Genomic DNA, 24901 nt, shown 5'->3' with positions numbered 1-24901 from the left:
TCAATTCTGTTAACGTTAGTATTTTTATTATATTTATACCGATTATTAAAGAAACATGCAACTGATTCATCTATAATCTGTTATTAAACACATAGAGGGAGATTTACTAAAACTGGAGCACTTAGAATCTGGTTCAGCTGTGTATGGTAGCCAATCGGCTTCTAACTTTAGCTTGTTCAAGTAAGCTTTGACAATAAAACCCGGAAGCTGATTGGTTACTATGCAGAGCTGCAAGAGATTTTGCACTCTCCTGTTTTAGTACATCCCTCCCTTACTTAGCAGAACCAGTTTACCTCATGGCCCACTCACACTGGTGCATTGCGTTAATGTACACATGTTGGTATGAGTTAGTTCTGTGCGTAAAGGCATCCCATCAATTTAAATGAGCTAGCAATGCACCAGAATGCATAGAAAATCAAGCCTGCAGCATTTATATGATGCAGCGTACCATAATGCGCAATAATGCATAATGCCTTGTGGTGTGTTGCTATGCAGATGCATTGGCAAGGTGCTTTGGGGTGACATTAAAGTGGAGTTCCACCCATAAATATAACATTACATCAGTAGTTTTAAAAAAAATTCATTAGTCCTTTAAGAAATTTTTTTTTTTTTTTTAGATGCCTTCAAAGTGTTGTTGCTAGGCAGAATAGTTAATCTTCCCACTTCCTGCACCTAGGTGCTTAATGCTTCCTAACCTACACCGCACAGACTCCTGGGAATGTAGTGGGTGTAACTTTCCAGGAGTCTGTGCATTCCCCAGTCTCAAAGAAACAAAAAATAAAAACCGCAGAGGTGATCAAATACCACCAAAAGAAAGCTCTATTTGTGGGAAAAAAAGGATGCCAATTTTCTTTGGGAGTCACGTCGCACGACCGCGCAATTGTCAGTTAAAGCGTCGCAGTGCCGAATCACAAAAAGGGGCCTGGTCCTTTACCTGCATTTTGGTCCGGGTCTTAAGTGGTTAAACATTATGTGCAGCCCTTTGGTGAAGTCAAGGACTTCATTTGAGACCCCCTTTAGCTCATAAGTTGACAACCACTGCCCTAGATGTAACCTTTTCATTTTAAAAAGGGAACTGAATTTTCTTTCATTATAAATAAAAAAATAGAACCAGACTTTTCCTGTTTGTAATATCGTGCTGTAATAATGTGTGTTTTTGGTTCCCTCTAGGAGCATGCAGTTACCATGCCCTGCACCTGGGTAATGGCCTGTGCCTATGCGCCATCTGGGTGTGCCATTGCATGTGGGTAAGTCTGTCATAACTGTTACTTCTCTAAATAACATGTTTACATATTTTTATTTCTTGGATAAAATGTGATGCTGCAAATTATAGTATCAGCCTGACACAGGGCTATTTGAGGTCCAGGACATCTTGAAACCACCATGGAGACCTTGAGTTAGTATGATGCTTTTAGGCTTTGTTCACACTGTTGGCGGCCATGGGGCACAGCAGGGGGTCTGGTGCGACTTTTTGGCTGAATTGGGACCTGAAACTGAGCCAAAGACGCACAGAACTCTTCTGCTGTGCGCTCCGCGGCCGTCCTGGAGATGTGTGAACCGGCTCCTTAGAGAACCCGTCACAATCTCCTGTCATGCAAATTGGATGTGGGGAACTCCAATTCACAATAGTGTGAACCCAGCCTTAACGTGTTCCCACAAGTTGGGTTCTTACCCAAAAAAGAACCACATTGAAATGTATAAAATTATTTGGATGTCTTGATCAACTTATTGTAATTTTTATATTGACTTTGAAGTCAACAATCCATCTGACTGGAAGTGGATGTTGTTAACCCTCCTTGCGGTATCCCCGAGCGTCATTCAGGGTTGATTATTTCTACCAAAATCGGTAACCCCAGAGTCACGCTCGGGGTAGATATGCAGAGCCTGCAGCGCACGCTGGCTTACCTTCTCCTGGATCCAGCGATGTCACCACGCTGTGTGAGCGAGCTGGACCTCGCTCGATTCACACAGCGTCCTCCTGTGCCGCCGATCTCCGTTCCCTGCGACGTAACGACGCACGGGAGCGGAGATCGGCGCCAAATTAAAAAAAGTAAATACACACTATACATACAGTATACTGTAATCTTATAGATTACAGTACTGTATGTAAAAAAAACACACCCCCCCCCCTTGTCCCTAGTGGTCTGCCCAGTGTCCTACATGTTCTTTTATATAATAAAAACTGTTCTTTCTGCCTGCAAACTGTAGATTGTCCATAGCAACCAAAAGTGTCTTTTTATGTCAAAAATGGTTTTAGATCAGCTAGAAAACAGCGATAATAAATTATAATCACTTGCAGAATTGTGCGATAGCGATTTGCGGGGAAATTCGTCATAAAAAAAAAAATAATGACAGCAACAATTCTGCAACTGAGCAAATTTCAGTGATTTTGAGTTGATTACATTATTGAATAATTTTTATCTTAATTATATTATTATTTGTTATAATTATTTATAATTATTTATTATATTATAATTTAAAATTTTGTTTTTAAAAAAATGTCATACCCGGGATGCCTACTAGACTCTTGTTTGGTCAGATTTAAGTGAGTTATTAAAAATCACAGGCCTACAGTATAAAACACCAAATTTCCTTGCAAATAATTGTACCGCTTTCAGCATGTTTTTTCAGAAAGAATCATACCGCCAGGGAGGTTAAGATATGACCATAATTTATTAATTGTGTTGATTGAATCCAACTGACTGTATTGATGGGGAAATTGAGCAATTTTCTTTCCTTCGGCCTCATACACACGACCAGTTTCCTCGGCAGAATCCATCAAGAAACTTGCTGGGAGATTTTTTTTTGCCGAGGAAACCGGGCGTGTGTACATTTTTCAGCGAGGAAACTGTCGAGGAACTCAACGAGCCAAAAAGAGAGCATGTTCTCTTTTTCCTCGACGGGAATGGAGAAAATTGGCTTGTCGAGTTCCTCGACAAGCCTAACAAGAACTCGATGAGGAAAACTATGTGTTTCGCCCGCCAAGTTCCTCGGTCTTGTGTACGAGGCCTCACACCCATGGTAAGAGGAAATAAAAGTGCATAATCTATGGTTTGCCTTATACAGGTTATCGTTGAATTTGTTGTGTGGTCTCTCACTCCCTGTGTTTCTTCCATACAGGGGTCTGGACAATAAGTGCTCTGTGTACCCTCTGACATTTGATAAGAATGAAAACATGGCTGCCAAAAAGAAGTCAGTGGCTATGCATACCAACTACCTGTCTGCTTGCAGCTTTACTAACTCGGATATGCAGGTAAAGACATTGGTCACCAGGTGAAGGATGAAATGTGATTGGTTATCAGTTCTCTTTCACCATCTTAGCAGCTTAAAGTGAGCGAATCTCAATTAGATTTTTTTGGGGGGGAAATGGTTAGCATCTCAAGTTTTCATTGCTATCCGCACCCAACCGGACATTCACCCTCTCTATGTCTTGGTGACCACTGTCACCAGAACAGAACGTGATGGGAAATACAGTGTTTTCTCTTCCATTGACTTCCCTTGAATTTTTATCTTTGTGATCACACAGAAAGTGAAAACAAATCTTTCGAAAAGAAACAAACAGCAAATTAAAATCTGAAAATGTTTCCAACCCTTTTCCCTCTCTGTCCAAAAATAAATAAATTTGTTTGGGGTTAGGCACAGGAAGATACAGATTGAAATGAAAAAAAAACCCATGCAACTAAGAACAACACCTTGCTAAAAAAATTGAAATATTTACCCTGTTTCTTGTTCTGGTGATGGGCCCCTCTCCTGCCACCGATAACGGTGATCTCGCGGCGAATCCGCCGCAGAGAGCACCATTATCGTTTACAGGACCGGCGCCTGAAGAGATGGATATCTTGGTTGTGGCAGCTGCTGCCGTTACCGAGATGTCCCTCTTCAAAAAGAGGACGTATATAGGCATGCGCAGATCCTGAAGTGGTTAATGTAACGTACTCAATAACAACTTAAGCCTCGTACACACGGTCGGACATCCGACAAACTTTCCCTTTGGATTTTTGTCCGAAGTGAGTTGTCCGGTCACACCCATAGCATACACACACTCGGACTTTTCTGCAAACTTTTCTAAAACTTTCCCAACATCACGTGTCTTTTCTGCTCTTTATCGCCACCCTTTGGTTAACTTCTGCTATTGTTGGTTGATTTTAACATTGGTTCTGGGCATGCGTGTTTGTACTTCGGACAAAAGTCCAATGGCTTTGCTGTACACATGGTCGGACTAGGCACCATCCGACTTTTGTTGTCGTAAAGTTTATCTGTTTGCAGACCAAACTTTTTGTCCGACGAAACCCGAAAAAGTTGGTCCGTTGGAGCGTACACACGGTCGGACAAATGTGAAAACTTGCAGATTTTGAAGTTTGTTGGACGAAAGTCCGACCATGTGTACGGGCCTTTAAGGAGAAGTACAGCCAAAGCTTGTTTAGCTGTACTTCTCCTGTTGATCACAGCACTGCAGTTTGTTCTGCACTCCTGCGACCTATTTTCAGTGGGCTGAAACCTGCTGTTGGCTGACATCACAGAGCTGGTCCAGGCTGGGAAAAGATTATGACCATATGGTTGGGATCCACCCAGCAGCCTGGACCAACACCCAGCTCAGCCTCTGAGCGACCCGCAGAGAGCCTGAGCCAGCCGCTCCCGCCCCTCCACAGCCCAGCACTCTAGTGAGCGCAGGGGGGGCAGAGCAGAGAGCCTGATAGTCACCAGCTCTGCTCATGGAGCACTAAGAAACAAGTGATCAGCGGTCTTGATTGGTTCTCACTCTTAGAGCTGGTGGGGACAGATGCAGCATAGGTAAGCATGAGTCTTAAAAAAAAATAAAAAAAAATCCCAATCTTCTCTTTTAACCCCTTTCCGACCGCACCACATACATATACTGCAGTAGCTCCTGTGAGCAGAATCTTGTACGGGTACGCACCACGGACAACCCGCTCCCGCTGTGATTAAACACTGCGGGAGCCAATCAGCGGGTCCAGCGGACCTGATGTCTGCCAGGACTTGCTGATCGTTCCGACAGATGCAGAAAGGCAGATCGCCGTTCTGTTAGTAGGGAAGACAGAGATCCTGTGTTTCTGCTAAGCAGGAACACGGATCCCTGTCTTCCCACAGTTAAAACCACAGTTAGCAAGCACTCCCTAGGGACACATTTAACCCTTTGTTACCCCTTCCCTGCCTGTGTGATTAGTACAGTGCATTTTTTTTTTTAGCACTGATCACTGTATTGGTGTAACTGGTCCCCAAAAAATGTCACTTAGTGTCAGATTTATCCGCCTCAATGTCGCAGTCACGCTAAAAATCGGTGATCGCCTCCATCACTATTAAAACAAATTGATATACACATTTTTTATAAATCTATCCCATAGTTTGTAGACACTATAACTTTTTAACTAATTAATATATGCTTATTGAGATTTTTTTTTTACCAAAGACATGTAGCAGAATACATATTGGCCTAAATTGATAAAGAAATTAGATTTTTTACATTTTTATTGAATATGTTTTATAGCAGAAAGTAAAAGATATTGTGTTTTTTTTTTCAAAATTGTCTTTTTTTGTTTATAGCCCCAATAAAAAATGCAGAGGTGATCAAATACCACCAAAAGAAAGCTCTATTTGTGGGGAAAAAAGGACATACATTTTATTTGTGTACACCGGCGCATGAGTGTGCAATTGTCAGTTTAAGTAACACATTGCCTCATCACAAAAAATGGCCTAGTCATGAAGGGGGGTAAACCTTCCAGCGCTGAAGTGGTTACTCTCTTTCCCACCGGGCTTGTTTTTCAGATTCTGTGTTTACGGGACTAAAACAGTTTTTTTTTGCTAGAAAATTACTTAAAACCCTCAAACAGTATATATATTTTTTTCTAACACCCTAGAGAATAAAATGGCAGCCATTGCAATACTTTTTGTCACACCGTATTTGCGCAGCGGTCTTACAAGCGCACTTTTTTGGGAAAAAATCACTTTTTTGAATTAAAAAATAAGACAACAATAAATGTTGCCAATTTTTTTTATATATTGTGAAAGATAATGTTACGCCGAGTAAAATGATACCCAACATGTCACGCTTAAAAATTGCGCCCGCTCGTGGCATGACGTCAAACTTTTACCCTTAAAAATCTCAATAGGCGACGTTTAAAAAATTCTACAGGTTACATTTTTTGAGTTACAGAAGAGGTCTAGGGCTAGAATTATTGCTCTCGCTCTAACGATCGCGGCGATACCTCACTTGTGTGGTTTGAACACCGTTTTCATATGCGGGCGCTACTCGCGTATGCGTTTGCTTCTGTGCGCGAGCTCGTCGGGACAGGGCGCGTTAAAAAACATTTTTTTTTTGTTTTTCTATTTATTTTTATTTAGTTAATAATTTTTTACATTGAAATAAAAAAAAAAAAATTGATCACTTTTATTCCTATTACAAGGAATGTAAACATCCCTTGTAATAGAAAAAAGCATGACAGGTCCTCTTAAATATGAGATCTGGGGTCAAAAAGACCTCAGATCTCATATTTAGACTTAAATTCAAAAAAAAGAAAAAAAAAATTGAAACTGTCATTTTTTCAAATGACAAAAAAAAAATGTTTCTTTAAGACGCTGGGCGGGACTGACATTGTGACGTCACTTCCGCCCAGCAGAGCTATGGGGACGGGTGAAGGACATTTTTCCCTCACTCGCAACCCCAGTCAGCTGCCGAACGCACCCGATCGCCTCCGCCGCTACCGACGGCTCCGGTAAGTGGCGGAGGGCGCGGGAGAGCGGCGGGAAGGGGGGGGGGCCTCTCCCGCCACCGATAACGGCGATCTCGCGGCGAATCCGCCACGGAGACCGCCGTTATCGTGTACACCACCGCCCACTGAAAAGATGGATACCTCGGTTGTGGCAGCAGCTGCTGCCGTTACCGAGATATCCATCTTTAAAAAGAGGATTACTTTTGGACATGGGGCCGTGGGCAAGAGATTAAAGTACATAGACCGTAGACATCAGGTTCACATTACATCTTAAATGTTTATCTTTTTTCAGCTTTCACTTTGTAAAAAACGTTACTGCAACCTTTTTACGTATAATGTACAGTAGTGATGGTCATCTCTATCTAGTGGCCGACATGCACACTACTTAGTTCAGTGTTATTCCACTAGAGCGTACACATGAGAAACCTAAAACATGACAGGCGGGCCCCCCATGGTTGCAACTGTCTAGGGGCCCCCAGAGAGTTTATTCTGGCACTAGGTGGCACCTGTGCACATTAGATCCCAGTGGTACTAGCACTGGTTGCTATTGATGTCTCTTTTCAAGCTCAATGATTGCCTGAGTGATTAGTGTGATTGCAGCATAATTACACCCAGCTTAGTGGATGTAATCTAGTAGCCAAAGGGAAGTGAATTGAGGTGGCTGACTCAGTAGGCACACGAGTGTACAGTCTATTTGCCTTTAGTAAATCCACCTCAAGTAGGAGGTGGATTTACTAAAGGCAAATTGACTGTGCACTTTGCAAGTGCAGTTGCTCCTGAGCTTAGTAAATGAGGTAAAGCTTTACTGTGCAAAGAATACCCGATCACACGCAAGGAAAATAAAAAGAAACAGCATTTTTGCTTGCACATGATTGGGTGATGGAAGTCAGCAGAGCTGCCCCTCATTCGCTAAGCTCTGGAGCAATTGCACTTTCAAAGTGCACTGTTTATTTGCCTTTAGTAAACCAATCCCAGTGTGTCTTGTGGATTTGCAGATCATATGTTCATTGTTTGGAGTGAAGTGCTGGAGATCTGATTGCAGTTTTTTTTTTATTCTCCATAAACCCGAGACAAGATCTCCCATGGTCAGGGCCGCTGATAGGGAGGGACCACCAGTCCTCTTGTAGGGGGCCCGGGCACACAGGGGGGCCCGGGCACACCAGAGGCAAGGAGGGGCAATTACAGGATGCAGCTGAAAACCCTCCCGCCGACTTTTAGCTGTTGGAGAGACACAGACACAACTGCCGGCTTCCTTGTCCTGTTAAAAAAAATAAAAATAAAAAAAAAAGTAAAAATTATTTGTAAAAATTTTAAAATTAAATAATTTATTTATTTAAAAAAAAATTATAAAATGTTTTTGTTTAAAAATGTTGAAAATTATTTTAAAAGGGGCTAATTCACACAGCTTCTGTTATCTTTGTGTCCGCTAAAAATGATTTTAGTATATTTATTGTGATTTTTTTTTTTATATATATATTTGAGGGGGGCCCTGCCAGGTACGCTGTACGGGGCCCTGTGATTTCTAACAGCAGCCCTGCCCATGGTACAGCTGTGCTGATATGAACTTTTCCAGTTCTACTGAGCGTCAGAGCTATCTGTACAATGACATTTGTTTGATCTCTAAAAACCATACCTAAAAATCAGCTACAGGACAGAATTGTAAACATTTCAAGAGGAAACATAAATACAAACTTAATTCCTGGAAATGTTAGTCATAGAAACATGTTCAGTCTTGTTTTTAGAACCCCTTTTGAACGCATGTTCAGAAATTGTGCTCTGAATTCACAGTGACAGTGCATAGCTGCATAGAATTCTTCTCTAAGGCTCATCACATCATAATATATATATTTTCATTATTTGGTTTACTTATCCAAAGATTATTGGGAAAATGGATATTTCAATTAATGAATAGGATAGAAAACAGGAGCATGATGACAGTCTACAACATTCCACAATGGGGCTTATTACTGCAAAGAAGCATTGAGATTAAATTTAGGGCATCCATTATCAGAATTGTTTAGAGTCCATTCACTGCTATAGCATTGCAGTGACATGTGATATGTACTTATTGTGAAAGGCGCCATCATAGCGCAGCACAATGCATGGTTCCCTGTGTGTTGCGTTGTGCTGTGATAAAAAGATGCAGGCTGAAATTGTTTTTTCTTGTGTTAAAGCGGAGCTCCACCCTCAATTCAACTTTAGCTTAATATTCCTACTGCTCCTAAATAATGCATAATCGGCTATTTTCATCTAAAACAGTGTTAGAATACCTTATTAAAACGCCAGGCTTCCGGTCTGCACCCCCTCAGGTTTCCGTCGGGTTTTCTCTAGCTTCCTGTCCGGCGCTGTGTCTGCTGGGAGCATAGGTGTGCGCAGCCTATTGCATTAGGGTGTGCACCCCAAAGGAATAGGGCAATGAACAGTGTTGGTAAAGCAGTGGACGGTGTCAAAAGGGCAGAGACTGGTATCAGTTTATTTTTTTTATTATGACCTTTTTACAATTTTATTATTTTTTACAATATATTCAGTTTTTTTACAATATTATTTTATTTAAAAAAAAAAAAAATTGGGAGCCCCATGGGGGACTAGGTGAAATGTAAGGGATCTAAACTGACCCCTGATGTATCACGTTTGAGACAGAGAAAAGGAACTGAGGACAGAGATTCCATAGTTACTTTCTCTGCAGCCAAGTAGCAGAGGGAATTTTCCCAGCACAGGGTCATTAGGGTGTGCCCAGGCACACCTGGCACACCCTGTGCACACGCCTATGGCTGGGAGCCTGTGTCAGAGCTCCCTAATTATCATATTTCGCTCTGTTAGCACAAACATCGCGCAACTTCGTTTTTGCAGGAAGTGACGCGGATGTAAACAAAGGAAAGGGCGGGCGTTTGAAAATTCTCCATTATAGCACAGATACTGATCCTGTAAGGAGAAGCAAGCAAAGCTGAAGTCTCGTGGCACACAATTCTACTGCAATCAATCCGTTTGCATCTAGTTAACTTTTCATTCATACGCCTGCCGTTGCGATGACAACAGAGACGCTCACGCCGCTGGTCACCTTTGCCAGTGCGCATGCGCGAGATCGAGCGGTGGATGCTGGGACAGCATCCACCGGAAATAGGAAGTGCCTGCTTGTGGGAATCTAACGCCCAAAGCTAAGATGGCAACGGGAGGAAACCCAGAATATAACTATTTATTCGGGACAGAATTACAGCGGAGCGGCGGTGGGACACCAGAACCGTGAGTTTAGCACAGCAGTGCTATAACACATTTAAATAACCCATTAAAAAAAAACGATTTTGCGTGGGAGATCTGCTTTAAGGTGCATTACAACTCATTCATTTCTAATTGGCTGCCTAATGAAGCACAGAGCAATGCGCCTCAACACATGAAAATGCGTGTTCTGGTGTGAATGAGCTGTTAATAAAGCAGGAAAACATATACTGATGCAAACTGCATTATAATAAAATAACATAGTAGACCGAACCCATAGATACCAATATAAATTTACTCTGCCAGTGAGATATTATTATTATTATTATACACGGTTTATATAGCGCCAACGGTTAACGTAGCGCTTTGCAATGTAGAGGGGAGACAGCACAATTACAGTACAGTTTAATACAAAATTCTAAAGGAATGGGGTGATGGTACAAAAGGTAATAGCTGCAGAGAATGATTTGATGGGGGTGGCTCGGGGACAGTTGTTAGGTGGGTGTGGGATAGGCTTCCCTGAATAAATGAGTTTCCAGGGATCTCCTAAAGGTAGACAGGGTAGGGGCTGATCGGACATACCGGGGCAGGGAGTTCCAGAGGATGGGAGAGGCTCTGCAGAAGTCCTGAAGGCGAGCATGGGAGGAGGTAACAAGGGAGCTAGAGAGCAGGAGGTCCTGGGAGGAGCGGAGGGGACGATTTGGGCGAAAATCTGCAGATGAGGTTAGTGATGTAGATGGGGGCGATGTTGTGGATGGCCTTGTATGTTGTGGTTAGCATTTTGAATTTTACACGGTGGGGTAGGGGAAGCCAGTGAAGGGATTGGCAGAGAGGAGCAGCAGTCACGGATCAGTTAATTAGGTGTTTTAGTCTAGCAGCAGAATTCATAATAGACTGAAGGGGGATAGCCTGCGTAAGGGTAGGCCATTAAGGAGAGAGTTGCCGTAGTGGGAAATAATCAAAGAGTTAATAAGTTGCTTTGTGGTGTCATTAGTCAGGAAGGGTCGAATTCTGGAGATGTTGCGGAGGTTAAGGCGGCAGAATTCAGCCAGTGATTGGATATGGGGGCTGAAGGAGAGGTCAGAGTCAAGGATTACACCCAGCACCCTGACATGTGTGGAGGGACCAATGGTTGTGTTGTTGATTTTAATGGGGAAGGAGGAAATATAGTTTTAGAAAGATTGAGTTTAAGGAAATAGTGTGACATCCATACTGATATGTCATTCAGTAAGTTTGACATCCGTGAGGAGATCGAGGGGGTGAGTTGAGGAGTGGAGAGATAGATCTGGGTGTCGTCAGCATAGAGGTGGTATTGTAAGCTATAGAGATGAATTCTGATTGGCTGCTGGACTTCCTAAGTGCAGCCAAAATCAAAAACTGAAAAATCAGCCCAATCAGGGACATAAATTACGGAGAGCAGGACATGCCCCTGGTGTTGATTCCTCTGCTGTTAGAAGTAAATGTCCTTTGTAATGACCCCCCACCTCACTGCTGCTGGTAATACAACTAATGGGCTGTCACAGGTCACAGGTTCTCCCCGAGAACCTTTCTGCCCAGTTCCACCATTTATAGAAGCTGTACTACAATGTATATGAATGGCACACAATCTATGAATGGAGGGGGCGGACCTAGCAATCATCAATCTGTCTTTCATTCTTCTTTTTTCTTAGATCACTTTCCATTCACAGAAGCTGTAGTATGGCTTCTATGAAGGGAGGAGCTAGGCAGAAGGGACAGACATTGTCAGACTTTCAAGAGAGCCTCTGACAGCCTGTTTGTTGTATTTAAGTAGAAGAAAACTTGTTTGGATGTACTTCTCCTGTGGATCACAGCAGTGCAGTCTATTCTGTACTCCTGTGACCCGTTTTCAGCAAACAGAGGGCTGATGCCAGCTGTTGGATGACATCACAGAGCCGGTCCAAGCTCTGGAAAGATTGTGACTATATGGTCAGAATCTGCCCACATGCCTGGACCGGCACCTGACTTAGCCTCTCAGTGAGCCGCTCAAGCTCCCTCCGCAGCCCACCGCTCCAGTGAGCACAGGGGGGAAGAGCAGACAGCGGTGACTGGCAATCACCAGCTCTCTGCTCAAGAAGCTCTTAAAACCGGAGCGATCGTAGGTGTTTGATTGCTCGGTTTTCAGCATTATAAAGACCGATGCTGCATCTACCTAGGTAAGTATGATTCTAAAATAAACACAAATACCATACGTCTCTTTTAACCCCCCACCAAAGATTACAGTGGCAGCAGTTGAGGGCGGGGCGGAGGAGGAATTTCACTAATAAAAGAGGAATCAGCACCAGGGACATATCCCACTGACTGTAATTTATATCCCTTATGTTTCTCCTAGGTTTTAAAAATAAGAATTATTTATCGAATAATGCATGATGTTCAAAGTAAAGTGTCATCTAGCAACTAATCCAGATGCCAGGTTATTACCATCAGACCATTTGAGATCATTTGTAATTAGTGATTATAGATGACTGCACCAATATGAATTCACTCTTTGCTGCACTCATGATTAAGAATTATATTTTGAATAAGACCTAATGTTCAATGCAAAGTAACCTCTAGCAACAAATCCAGATGTCAGGTTACTGCCATCACATCGTCTGAGATCATTTGGAGTTGGTTGCTATAAATCACTGAACTTTGCACTACCTTATTAAGTAGGCCTATTGTGTGTCTTCCTTTTCCAGTACAGATAGAAACCTTGGCCCTGATTTAGAGAGATCGGCGTATATTTAGATAGGCGTAGCGCATCTCATATGCGATATGCCGATGTAACATTGAGAGGCAAGCTGAGTATTCACAAAGCACTTGCTCCCATATTTATTGCGTAATTCAAAGTAGCAAGGCAGTGGGCGTGTTGTATTATAATGAAGCGTGACCCCATGTAAATGCATGGCCGAAAGAAAGGCGCATGCGCTGGCATGCTCAGAATCACGTCTAATTTACTCCCTAAGATACGCCAGGTCCATTCATGCGAAGTGAACGTAACCTACGCCCAGCCCCATTCACGTACGACTTACGTAAACGACGTAAAATACGACGCTGTTCCCGCGCCCATACCTTAACATGACTTACCCCTGCTTTATGAGGGGTAAAGTTACGCCGGACGTACGCCTTGCGTAAACGGCGTAGCTTACTAGGTTCATGAATCGGCGTATCTAGCTAATTTACATATTCGACGCGTAAATCAACGGAAGCGCCCCTAGCGGCCAGCGTAAATATGCACCCAAGATACGACGGCGTAGGAGACTTACGTCGGTCATATCTTGCCAAAATTCAGGCGTATCTGCTTTCCTGAATAAGCGTATAGATACGACGGCGCACATTTTGACTTACGACGGCGTATCTGGAGATACGTCGTCGTAAGTCCTTTCTGAATCCAGGCCCTTGTCTACATCTGCTTTTTATGCACATCTGGACATGTTTCTTTTTGCTACATTTTCTTTATATATATATATATATATATATATATATATATATATATATATATATATATATATATAAAAATGAATCCCTTTTATGTTATTACGTATTTGTCTTCTATCCTTCACTGTGAAATTATTTCAGAATGACACCTTTAGTTAGAAATTTTTTTTCAGAGCCGTAATGGGGATTTTGTGGCGTAATTCCATGTATTCATCACATCAGAAAAAAATGTAGTGATACTAACCTCTGTTTGAGGCAATGTGAAGTGATGAAAAATGGAAAAATAAAGAATTTACAAAAAAGAAAAAAATGTAAACAGCCGAGTTCTTGATAGCCGCAATAGTGGAAATAATGATATCCTAATTATTTTTGGCTATCCTTGTATTCTAGACATTAAAATAGAAATATCTGTACATTATCTCATTTTTTTTTTTTTTTTAACCATATACTAGGTCTAAGAGTCATTTGTATGTGCTCTCTAATGAGGGAAAAGATGAAAGCTTTATGCACAGAAAGAAAAAGTACCAAATAATCGTTACAGGGTTTGTTGCAATAAATTAGTATGTAGCTTGATGGAACGAAAACCTTGATAGTTAATCTGTTTTGTTTGCTGCTTTGTGGACGAGATCAAAGTAATACGCTTTATTTTTTAAAACTCTGTTTACTTTCTTAGCATTCGCTGTTACAATGACATCAGTATTATTACATTTGCTACATGTCCTGTAGCTTAGGACACACTGACAAGACTGTCAAGTGACTGCACCTGACTGTGTGGTTTTTCCACCACTGCACGAACTCTGTCACTTAAAGTTAAGCAATTTTGCCCTAAACAAAAATAACTAGAACTTTCTGCTTTGGTTGCATAACTGGAACTAATGGAATAACTCCATTGATAGAATTATAGTAGCGTATGAAAGATCTAATGGTGGCTATCCACATTTCGATAAATGATCAATTTATTTCCCAATTTTTTCATTAGATTAAAATATTGCTTAGCCACAATAAGATTTTACTTACCTGTATTAGATATGAGGGGAATTTACTATTTACTGCATACTATACAGATATTAGCATTCTCTTAGGTGTTCCATGCTGAAAAAAAAAATGCCCAAGGCTTTGGGTCATGTATATTTATAAGAGCACTGGGGAAACCCTGAGGTATGGGGAAATGTTCTTATTACTGTAAGTTATACAAATGTCAGGATTCTTTTAGGTGTCCCATGGCCAATAAAATGCATAAGGCCTTGGGCTATACAGGTTTTAAGAGGAGGAGCCTAGAGGTGAACCCAAAAGTAGTTAACTTACATATAAAAAAAAAGCCCTGGGCCCAGATTCTGGTACATGCGAGTATCTCTGCGGCGGCGTAACGTATCCGATTTACGTTACGCCGCCGCAACTTAGATGGGCAAGTGCTGTATTCTCAAAGCACTTGCTCCGTGAGTTGCAGCGGCGTAGCGTAAATCGGCCGGCGTAAGCCCGCCTAATTCAAATTTGGATCAGGGGGGCGTGCTTTATGTAAATCTACTGTGACCCGACATGATTGACGTTTTTCCCGAACGGCGCATGCGCCGTCCGTGGAATTTCCCAGTTTGCATTGCTCCAAAGTACACCGCAAGGACGTTATTGGTTTCGACGTGAACGTAAATGACGTCCAGCCCCATTCACGGACGACTTACGCAAACGACGTAACTTTTTCAAATTTCGACGCGGGAACGACGGCCATACTTAACATTGGTACGCCACACTAATGCCTCATATAGCAGGGGCAACTATACGTCGGGAAAAGCCTAACGTAAACGTCGTAACTTTACTGCGTCGGTCGGGCGTACGTTCGTGAATTCGCGTATCTAGCTGATTTACATATTTCGACGCGTAAATCAGCTTACGCGCCCCTAGCGGTCAGCGGAAAAATGCAGTTACGATCCGACGGCGTAAGAGACTTACGCCTGTCGGATCGAATGGATATCTATGCGTAACTGATTCTAAGAATCAGGCGCATAGATACGACGCCGTCGTAAGTCCTTTCAGAATCTGGCCCCTAGTGTCTCCGTGTCTCCTTGGTAGAAACATGAAAGTGAACCCATAATGAGACAAATACAGGAACTACCTTTGCTGATGTATTTTTATAGTGAAGCACTACCCCCGTAGGAGCTGCTGGTTTGTTTTGGGTGGCATGTTACCTCATGGCTCCTCCGCCGTCTAGGGGTGTATGGTGCATATAGCAGTAATGGATTGTCCACGGCAGGTGTCTTTTTCTGTGCTCTTTATTACCCAGCCGGGTAAAAACAATAAAACTTGTGGTGAAGAGTAGAGATGAAGCCGAAGGAGAAATAGCAGATTCAGGCATAATAGTAAGGAAACGGTCCTGCTTCCAACGACACTTAGTCTTCTTCACCACCCCAGCCGGAGTGGGTATAGCGTACCTGGACGGCCCCTCTCACTGACCTGGCAGCCAGAGTATCACTCAGAACTTAGAGGAAAAGTCTCTGCCACAGACCCTCCTTAGGATTTAAATAGCGGAGATAACTCTCCTCAAAAGACTTTGGCCTGGATCTCCTTCAGGTATTTTGCAAGTTACTGACTGATAGGTGACCAACGTCCAACCTCTCAGTACCGGGTTACCCTGATCCCCGGTGGATTGTCGAGACCCTATTGGATCGCCAGCCTCTCTTGGCTCTCCTCAGATGGACTCCCCACCGAACAGCTTCCTCTAACTGGGAACACGCTTGGGATCTTCTCAGGTTTGGGGACCCAGTAGATTACTGGGACCCAGCCACAGCTTTAAATGTTCCGGACCAACGTTGTCCCGGAACCAGGAACACCGCGTGGCATGCGCACCCCGGCCTGGAAGGCCATTTCGCCGGGGGGCCGTGATGCAGTCACCCTGAAGGTGGGTGCCACACTCGATGAAGAACCCAGACCAATGGCGTCTGTCTCATAAATACCCTCCCCCAGCATGCACAGCGAGGAAAAACCCCTCCTGATAGGCTGCTGGGGAAAGCACCCAAACCTCGATTCCACTGCTGCCACCTGTCACCCGGGGGTGGGAACAGCACCCCAGAAGCGACAGAATGAGCCCACAGTCAGCCAAGAGACAGAGACCCAAATTTGAACAAATCAGCTGGGTCAGAGCCAATCAACTCTCCGACCCCCTCTAAATTTAACTTAGCACCGGTACTTAGAAGTAACCAGGCGCTACAATAGGTATAGGTTCATAAATGTCATCCTGACCTTGGCTTCTCTACCCAGTAAGTCACCTAATGAGCAGTGGCAGCTCCCATACTTGTCCCCTTATATGCCCCTTTATGGGCAGTAACTCTTGTGATTCACCTTTGTACTTCATTAAAGCGGAGGTTCACCTTAAATTTTGACTTTGGCTGCATTTAACCACTACCCATCGATAAAACATAATCCGTTTTTTTTTTTTTAATCGCGATCTTTACCTTAGTAATCCTGCATTTTCTGGGCTGTCAATCACTTTTCCCAGCAGGAGTGGGCGTGTATCTCATTTTCCCCCGACCAGCGCTATGTGTCCTGGGAGTGAGTCATTAGAATCCCAGGAGACGCGCTGTGCTGTAATCCTGTCTTCACAACGGGGCGTGACCTACTCCGGCCGTTGTGATGGCAACAGTGCAGTGTTGACGGTGACGCTCGCCGTCAACACTGCACATGCGCGGGATAGAGCGGTGAATGCTGGGACGTCGGCATTCACCGTATCCCGGAAGGACAGGCTGCTGGGCTTCACAGTGCCCACAGTAAAGATGGAAACGTCCATCTCGGGATTTTAAAAGATATCCTTTTTCGGAGAAATGCAATGCAGCGGGCTTAAAGACTGGGTGAAACGAGTGCTTATTTCAACAAGGTAAGAGCGGCAGAAGCATTAAAAAAAAAAAAAACGAAAACCCGTGGAACCCCCGCTTTAAGTGCTATAGAATTTAATATGGGTGAACTAAATTGTTTTTGTATCTTTAAAGAGAAATTTTCTGAAAAGTCTGTTTTTGTGGTTTTAGGGGAGTTAGGTATAAAACTGTATATGAGACTCCGTGACTGCAATGGCTGAAACAGTGGGTGACTTATAGCTTTGTATGTTAGATGTTTTTTTCATACTGTACATCATTGGTCTTCAAACTGCTTGCCTTTATCCGGCCCTTGGAGCACTATTCATTCCACTGATACAAGACACTATTCTGCCTACTTGCACCAACAACGAGGCACCAGTTTTGACACTGACACCAACAATGGGGCACTATTCCTTCCAATGATAGCAACGACCGCGCATTATTTCTCCCCCTAATACCAAATGTGGCATTGATAAGTTGCACCAATGCTGGGAAAAACCTAAAAATCTGATGATGTGCTTTTCAATAGATGTAAAAGAAAATAGGATTTTTGTACTAAACACAAATTCCTTTTCTCTGTGTTCAAGGACACAGCACCAACCCCTCTGCATTCTATGCATTAAGGTAAAAAACCTTCTGTGTGCAGCTCCTCCCCCAGCCCCACCTTATACTTACCTGAGCTCAATCGCGATCCAGTGATCGTCTTGAGAGCATTGGCTCTCCCGTGTCTCTCTTCCCTCATTGGCTCACACAGCAGCGTGAGCCATTTGAGCCATTGGCTTCTGCTGCTGTCAATCACAGCCAGTGAGCCAATGAGGAGAGATCAGGGGGCACATTGCACAGTGCAGGTAAGTATAACATGTTTGTATTACATCATGTTTGCATCAGCACGCACGCTCTTTGACCACGGTGTCCTTTGGACACAGCTGATCACAGATCGTGGTAAAGTGCCAATCACAGCTGCCTTTTACCTTAGGATCAGCCGTGTCCAATCACAGCTGATCACATGTAAATAGACTTGCCAGTTATCGTCATTCCTTTCCTCACGCACTGTGTGTGCGAAAAGGACAGCTGATACCCGGCAAGGCTGTCAGTACTTTGTGTATAATGATAATCCCCTTCAGTACTCATCAGTGAAGATTATCAGTGCCCATCAATGCAGCTTATCAGTGTCCATCAGTGCCGCCTCATCAGTGCCCATCAGTGCAGCCCCCTCAGTGCCCAGCACTGCAGCCCCATTAGTGCACATTAGTGAAGAAGAAAAATTACTTATTTACCACCTGAAGGTGACGCTATAACCCAGTGGTCAGGATCTAAAGATGTGTCCGTCAGTAAATCTAGAGAAAAGGATTTTATGATGAGTACAAAAATCCTATTTATTGGAAAGACTTTTACCAGAAAGTAGGAATGGTTTTGTTAGAGATGCATCTACTTTGGCGGAGTGACCTGCAAATTGATTATAGTGTTTAGACTGAATAAACAGCCAATCCAAACATCAGAATGTACTGTTTATACATATATATTTATTTTACAGGAAGAGACACTTTTTTTATATGATTAAAACTGACTATATGCCAATAACAATCCATCTACTTGGCCCAGCCGTTGTTGGGCAGCTGATTTTTGACAGATTTGGCAGGCATATTTTTAACAGTGTCTTAAAGATCTTCCCATGTTGAGTAAGAACAGAAGTGGTTATAACCTTATACATATATACAGTATAATCATAATGATGAAAAGCTTTTTTTGCTAGTATGGTACTGGTTTCCAGTCATGGCCTTATCTCATTTTAAAATAAATCACAAGATCTAAACTGTCATAGTCAGTAATAGCATAGCTTATACATAATCTATCACATAAAACTTTACAGTACCACACCAATCCTATCTTTTATATAAATCTGTGAAATAAAAGCAGTAATGATGTGGAAATTACAGTAATCCTTAGCAACCAATCCGTTTTCACCAGGGATGTATCTTGACCTAGGCCGACAAGGCCTAGGCCTAGGGCGGCACTTTGCGGGGGGCGGCACGGGCACCAAAGCCGCCCCCACACGAAAAAAGAAGACCCCCGATCCGTCCTTTCATTTAATCGGCTCCCGCGGCCGCCTTACAGCTCCCTTATAAATTTATCCCCCGGCGCGGCTGCCTGTAGCGTGGTACTTGCGCTGGCAACATACTGTACATGGGGCGTACTTGGCCAGGGGGAGGGAGCGACTGACGCCCGCATTAAATGGTCGGTGATTGGCCAGACCGGGTGCATGTCATACCAGAGGCGTGGGGGGGTGTGGGGGTACAGAGATAAACAGAGGTATGGGGAGGGTACAGCGGTACGGGGAGGGTACAGACATAAACAGAGGTGCAGGGAGGGTACAGAGGTGCGGGGAGGGTACAGAGGTGCGGGGAGGGTACAGAGGTATGGGGAGGGTACAGAGGTATGGGGAGGGTACAGAGGTGCGGGGAGGGTACAGAGGTATGAGGAGGGTACAGAGGTATGAGGAGGGTACAGAGGTACGGGGAGGGTATAGAGGTATGAGGAGGGTACAGAGGTGCGGGGAGGGTACAGAGGTCACATCAGTCCCTTCCCTCAAGGAGCTTACAATCTAAAGTCCCTAACTTACATTCATACATACACATGGTAAGGGCAACAATTTAGACAGGAGCCAACTGGATTGATTGATGTAAGTATGGAGTGAATGGTGCGTGAGTGTGCTAATGAACAGAGAGGAAGAGGCGGAGCTCTAACAGGAAAAGGTGAAGCCTAAAGTGGAAGGGGTGTGGTTACAGATGATAGGGTGTGTCTTAAACAGGAAGGGGTGGGTCATATTTAAATTAGGAGGCGCATGAGTTTAGTCAGGCCTAGGGCAGCACAAAACCTAAATACACCTCTGGTTTTCACCTTAAATGTAGATTTACCTTAATGTGGGCTCTAAAATTAGTTGGTACTGTATCCTTTAATTTGGACAAAAAAGTGTAGCGCTCTGATACAAAAAAAGGTATGACAATAAAATCAAAACCATGCGTGGTCAATATGCAACAATATGAAATGCACATGTATATGAAGACACAAATGTCATAACTAGGGATGTCCCGATACCGATACTAGTATCGGTATCGGGACCGATACCAAGCATTTCCCCGAGTACTTGTACTCGGGGAAATGCTCCCGATGCTTCACCCGATACTTGGGCGGGCAGGCAGGGGAGTTGCAAATCTTCTCTCCCCCCCGTGCTGTTGACTTCCCCTGTCCGTGCTGCTCTCTTACCTCCCCCTGTCCGTTAGTGCCGTTCTCTCTCCTCCCCCCGTCCGTCCGTGCCGCTCTCTCTCCTTCCCTTCCCCCGTCCGTGCAGTTCTTTCCTCCTTCCCCCCCCCCCGTCCGTCCGTGCAGTTCTTTCCTCCTTCCCCCCCCCCCCCCGTCCGTGCAGTTCTTTCCTCCTTCCCCCCCCCCCCGTCCGTCCGTGCAGTTCTTTCCTCCTCCCCCCCCCCCCGTCCGTCCGTGCAGTTCTTTCCTCCTCCCCCCCCCCCCGTCCGTCCGTGCAGTTCTTTCCTCCTTCCCCCCCCCGTCCGTGCAGTTCTTTCCTCCTTCCCCCCCCCCCCGTCCGTCCGTGCAGTTCTTTCCTCCTTCCCCCCCCCCCCCCGTCCGTCCGTGCAGTTCTTTCCTCCTTCCCCCCCCCCCCCGTCCGTCCGTGCAGTTCTTTCCTCCTTCCCCCCCCCCCCCCCCGTCCGTCCGTGCAGTTCTTTCCTCCTTCCCCCCCCCCCCCCGTCCGTCCGCGCAGTTCTTTACTCCTTCCCCCCCCCCCCGTCCGTCCGTCCGTGCATCTCTCCGTCAGTCCGTGCAGTTTGTTTTGCAGTGCCGCTCTCCCCCCTCAATCTGTCAGGGGGGAGAGCGGAGGTAGGAGCCGCTAAGCCCGGCTCCTACCATTTCTGAATGAACAGAGTCGGTGGTCACCGACTCTGTCCATTCATATAACTGAGCATCGTAACCTCCTGTGTTTACGATGCTTCAGTTTATGAATGGAGAGGAGCTTCCCTCCATTCATTTCAGCTGAAGCTGCTGAGAAAGGGACTGGGGAATCTGTTTCCCTAGTCCCTTTCTCTGTCTTAAAGGGGAGATGCCAGAGGTCTGTTAAGACCCCTGAAATCTCACCAAAGCCCCCCAACAGGGCTGATTAAAAAAAAAAAAATTGCAATAAATATTAAAAAATAAATAAAAATAAAATGTAAAAAAATAAATAATAAAAAAAAACACACTGACAATTCACCCCCCCCCCTAAAAAATAAATAAATAAAAAAATCACTGTAAAAAAAAAAAAAAAAATAGTGAAAAAAAAAAATACTGCCACTGTCACATGACATTTAAAAAAAGTATCGGTATCGGCGAGTACTTGAAAAAAAGTATCGGTACTTGTACTCGGTCTCAAAAAAGTGGTATCGGGACAACCCTAGTCATAACCATATATGTAAATGTCCAAAATGAACCAAGTGATGAGTGAATACAAAGTTCAAAATTGAAGAGTGAGATGAAATCTTCCAAAAATAAATGAGTGAATATAAGTGAATTTCCAAATGAAGAAATATCCCGTCACCAGTGTGAATGCAGGCTTACCGAAACGTGTGGACTCTGCGAAATGTATATTTCCAGAGTCGATCAGGATTGGTATAAACTGGAAACCACGGTGTGGAGTTGCTTCAGGAAGGGGTCAGCGAATGATCTTAATACAATAACCTAGGGAGAACAATTGTCAGGTTGACTTGAGGCATCACATGACCTGACCCGTTCCTTGCTTTTGCGCCTTCCTCAGAGAGTCGAAGATGGAGGGTGATGGTGTATCACAAGCCTTTGTGATGGCTTGCTGGGAGGGTATCCTTTAATTATAGAAACATTTACACCAAAACAAAAAATGGATGGACTTTTAAGGATCACAACATATATTCATATAAAAATACAAAACTTTATTAATAACAAAATGTTGCTAAAGGAGCAACAGATGCCCGGTGTGGGTAATGCACACACTGACTGGTGAGGCTACATTGTTTGGCACAGTAAGTCTGCAATAATGGTGAGGGGGGCTGTAATGATGGTGAGGGGGGCTGCAATGAGGGCACAGCAAGGCATCAATGATGGTGAGGGAGGCTGCAATGAGGGCACAATAAGGCGGCAGTGATGGTGAGGCTGCAATGAGGGCAGCTTTTTTATCACCTTTTATTCTGGCACTTTTTAAAACAGACTTTTTTTTTTTTTTTCCTTCAGTCTACTAATTAAGGGGAGTGGTTAATTGGTCACAGGTGCTTGAGGCCTATATAAAGTCCTGTAGAGCTCATTTAGAGCCTGCTCATCTTGAGTTTGCTCGAAATCTGTCCAAGTGGAACTGGACTAAGTGGTGAGTTAAAATCAAGAGTTTAAAAAAGGAGGTTCAAAGCAGGGGTCATAGTAGCTGTGTAGTGTGAGTACCTGAGTGTTGTCTGAGTAGTGTGTGTGGATCGTTAGTACTTGTGTATTGTGGGTGCACGCTGGTCTGCGAGTGCACGCTGGTCTTTGGGTCTGCGAGTGCACGCAGGTCTGTGGGTCTGCAAATGTACGCAGGTCTGTTGGTCTGCGTGTGCACGCTGGTCTGCGAGTGCACACGGGTCTGTTGGTCTGCGAGTGCACGCTGGTCTGCGAGTGCACACGGGTTTATTGGTCTGCGAGTGCACGCAGGTTTGTTGGTCTGCCTGTCCGCTGGTCTGCGAGTGCACGTAGGTCTGCAAGTACCTATGTATTGTCTTGTTGAGTACCTGTGTATTGTCTTGAGTAGTAGTGTCAGGAAGCTAGTTGTTAGGTAATTTGGACAGGGTATAATCTCTAAACCTCATTAAATTAATAGGTATGATGCCTGGCGGGTGTGGCGAGGCGACTCGGTGTACATCTTGCGTCATTTATGCGTTTCTTGATCATCTGATCGAGAGAGATTACTGCTGTGCAAAATGTAAGCACATTGTTTCCCTGGAAGCCCAGGTTCTGAATCTGGGGAAGCAGTGGGAAGACCCTCCACACTAAAGGAGAGCCGGAAATGTACCCAGCAGGTGATGGCAGGGGCCAGCATAGAGGTGGGTGGAGACAAAGAGGTGCAGGCACTAGAAAATAGTAGATGGGTGACAGTCAGGAAGGGTAGAGGGGCAAGGGCCAGGGAGGCCAGTCCAGGGCTGGAGCATCCCAATAAGTATGCTCCATTGAGTGACATTGGTGAAACCAGTCAGGGACCGGCACTGCTGGAGCTAAGGGACACTCCTAGCTCCCAGGGGAAGAACTCCTCCAGTGAGAGTGGGGAGGAAGCGAAGGGAAAGGAAAGGCAGATTGCCCCTTTTGCCCTGCCTTAAAGACGGCCCTGACTGTAGGTATTTGTAGGTATCTCCGGGTACTTCAGCAGCCCTCAGAATCCCATTTACCATATTTTTTTGGCTTGGTTATAAGGTAGGAGGGCTAATCAAAGTTTGTAAAGGGCAAAGCAGATATAGTACAGAGAACATACAATTCTACATTTCTTAACATATTGTGCTTGTCTGTATTCCAGATCCTGACAGCCAGTGGAGACGGTACATGTGCTCTCTGGGACGTGGAAAGTGGACAGCTGCTGCAGAGCTTTCATGGACATGGTGCTGATGTTTTGTGTCTGGATCTGGCACCTTCTGAAACAGGAAATACCTTTGTGTCTGGAGTAAGTGCTGGAAACCTTTCCAATCCCTAACATTCTACAGAAACAAATTACAAAATTCTGTTTAACTATTTCAGTGAAAACACTGGTATGTCTTTAGCTGTGACTGCCTTTCTGACTGCATTTGAAACCTGGTAAAGAGCGCAGAGAAAATGAAATGCCTTTAAGGCCTCGTACACACGGACGGACAGTCCGGTCAGGCCTACATACGACCGGATCTGTCCGCTAAAACTGATCCGTCGGACCAGTTTCAGCGGATAGATCCGGTAGTGTGTACGGGGCCTCAGGCCATTCTTGATTTGCTCCCAAATCTTCCAGTAGCCTTAAGCCTCGTACACACGATCGGACTTCCGTCTGACTTTTCTGTGGATTTTGGTCTGAAGGGCGTTGGCCGTGAACTTTCAGCCAACATACACCAAACCACGTGGTTTTTCAGCTCTTTACCATCACCCTTTGGGCAACTTCTGCTTTTGTTGTCTGATGTTTAGCATTTGTTCGGAGTATGCATGTTTGTACTTTGGGTTTTAGTCCGATGGATTTGTACACACATGATGAGATAATCCAATGGAACACATTTATTGTCAGACAGTTGGTGAGCATGAACAGCCAACATTTGTCATTAATTCCACCAACAATTGTCTGATGGAGCATAGACATGGTCGGATTATCCGATACAACACGTCCATCAGACAATTATTGTCATAAAATACGATCTTGTGTACGGGCCTTAAAGCGGGGGTTCACCCTAAAAAAAAAAACTTTTTTTTCTAGCATGCCATTCAGCATAGTAGCGCGAGCTACAGTATGCCTTTATAAATTTTTTTGGCGCCGTACTCACTGTTTAATCGCGTAGTAAAGTTTCAGGGGAATGGGCGTTCCTATGCAGAGGGAACGTGAACGTGATTGATGACCGGCTATGGCGCGTCACGCTTCCCGAGAAGAGCCGAAATAGGACTTTGCTCTTCACGGCGCCTGCGCAGTCAGCTCCGATATCT

The 24901-nt window shown here is 44.3% G+C and overlaps 1 protein-coding gene across 1 annotated transcript in view; it reads left to right on the top strand.

Moving 5' to 3' along the window:
- GNB5 (G protein subunit beta 5) overlaps nucleotides 1–24901 on the top strand; it is a 92470-nt gene that overhangs the window by 36525 nt on the left and 31044 nt on the right. The window contains exons 5-7 of the mRNA XM_040342691.1: nucleotides 1171–1247; nucleotides 3121–3253; nucleotides 23766–23909. Of these exons, the coding sequence (XP_040198625.1) occupies nucleotides 1171–1247; nucleotides 3121–3253; nucleotides 23766–23909 (354 nt within the window). The remainder of the gene's footprint in view (nucleotides 1–1170; nucleotides 1248–3120; nucleotides 3254–23765; nucleotides 23910–24901) is intronic.

This window comes from Rana temporaria, chromosome 3, assembly GCF_905171775.1.
Source record: "Rana temporaria chromosome 3, aRanTem1.1, whole genome shotgun sequence".
NCBI classification, from domain to species: domain Eukaryota; kingdom Metazoa; phylum Chordata; class Amphibia; order Anura; family Ranidae; genus Rana; species Rana temporaria.
The sequence above is the reverse complement of the archived record's forward strand: the minus strand, read 5'-3'. Positions and strand labels throughout refer to the sequence as shown.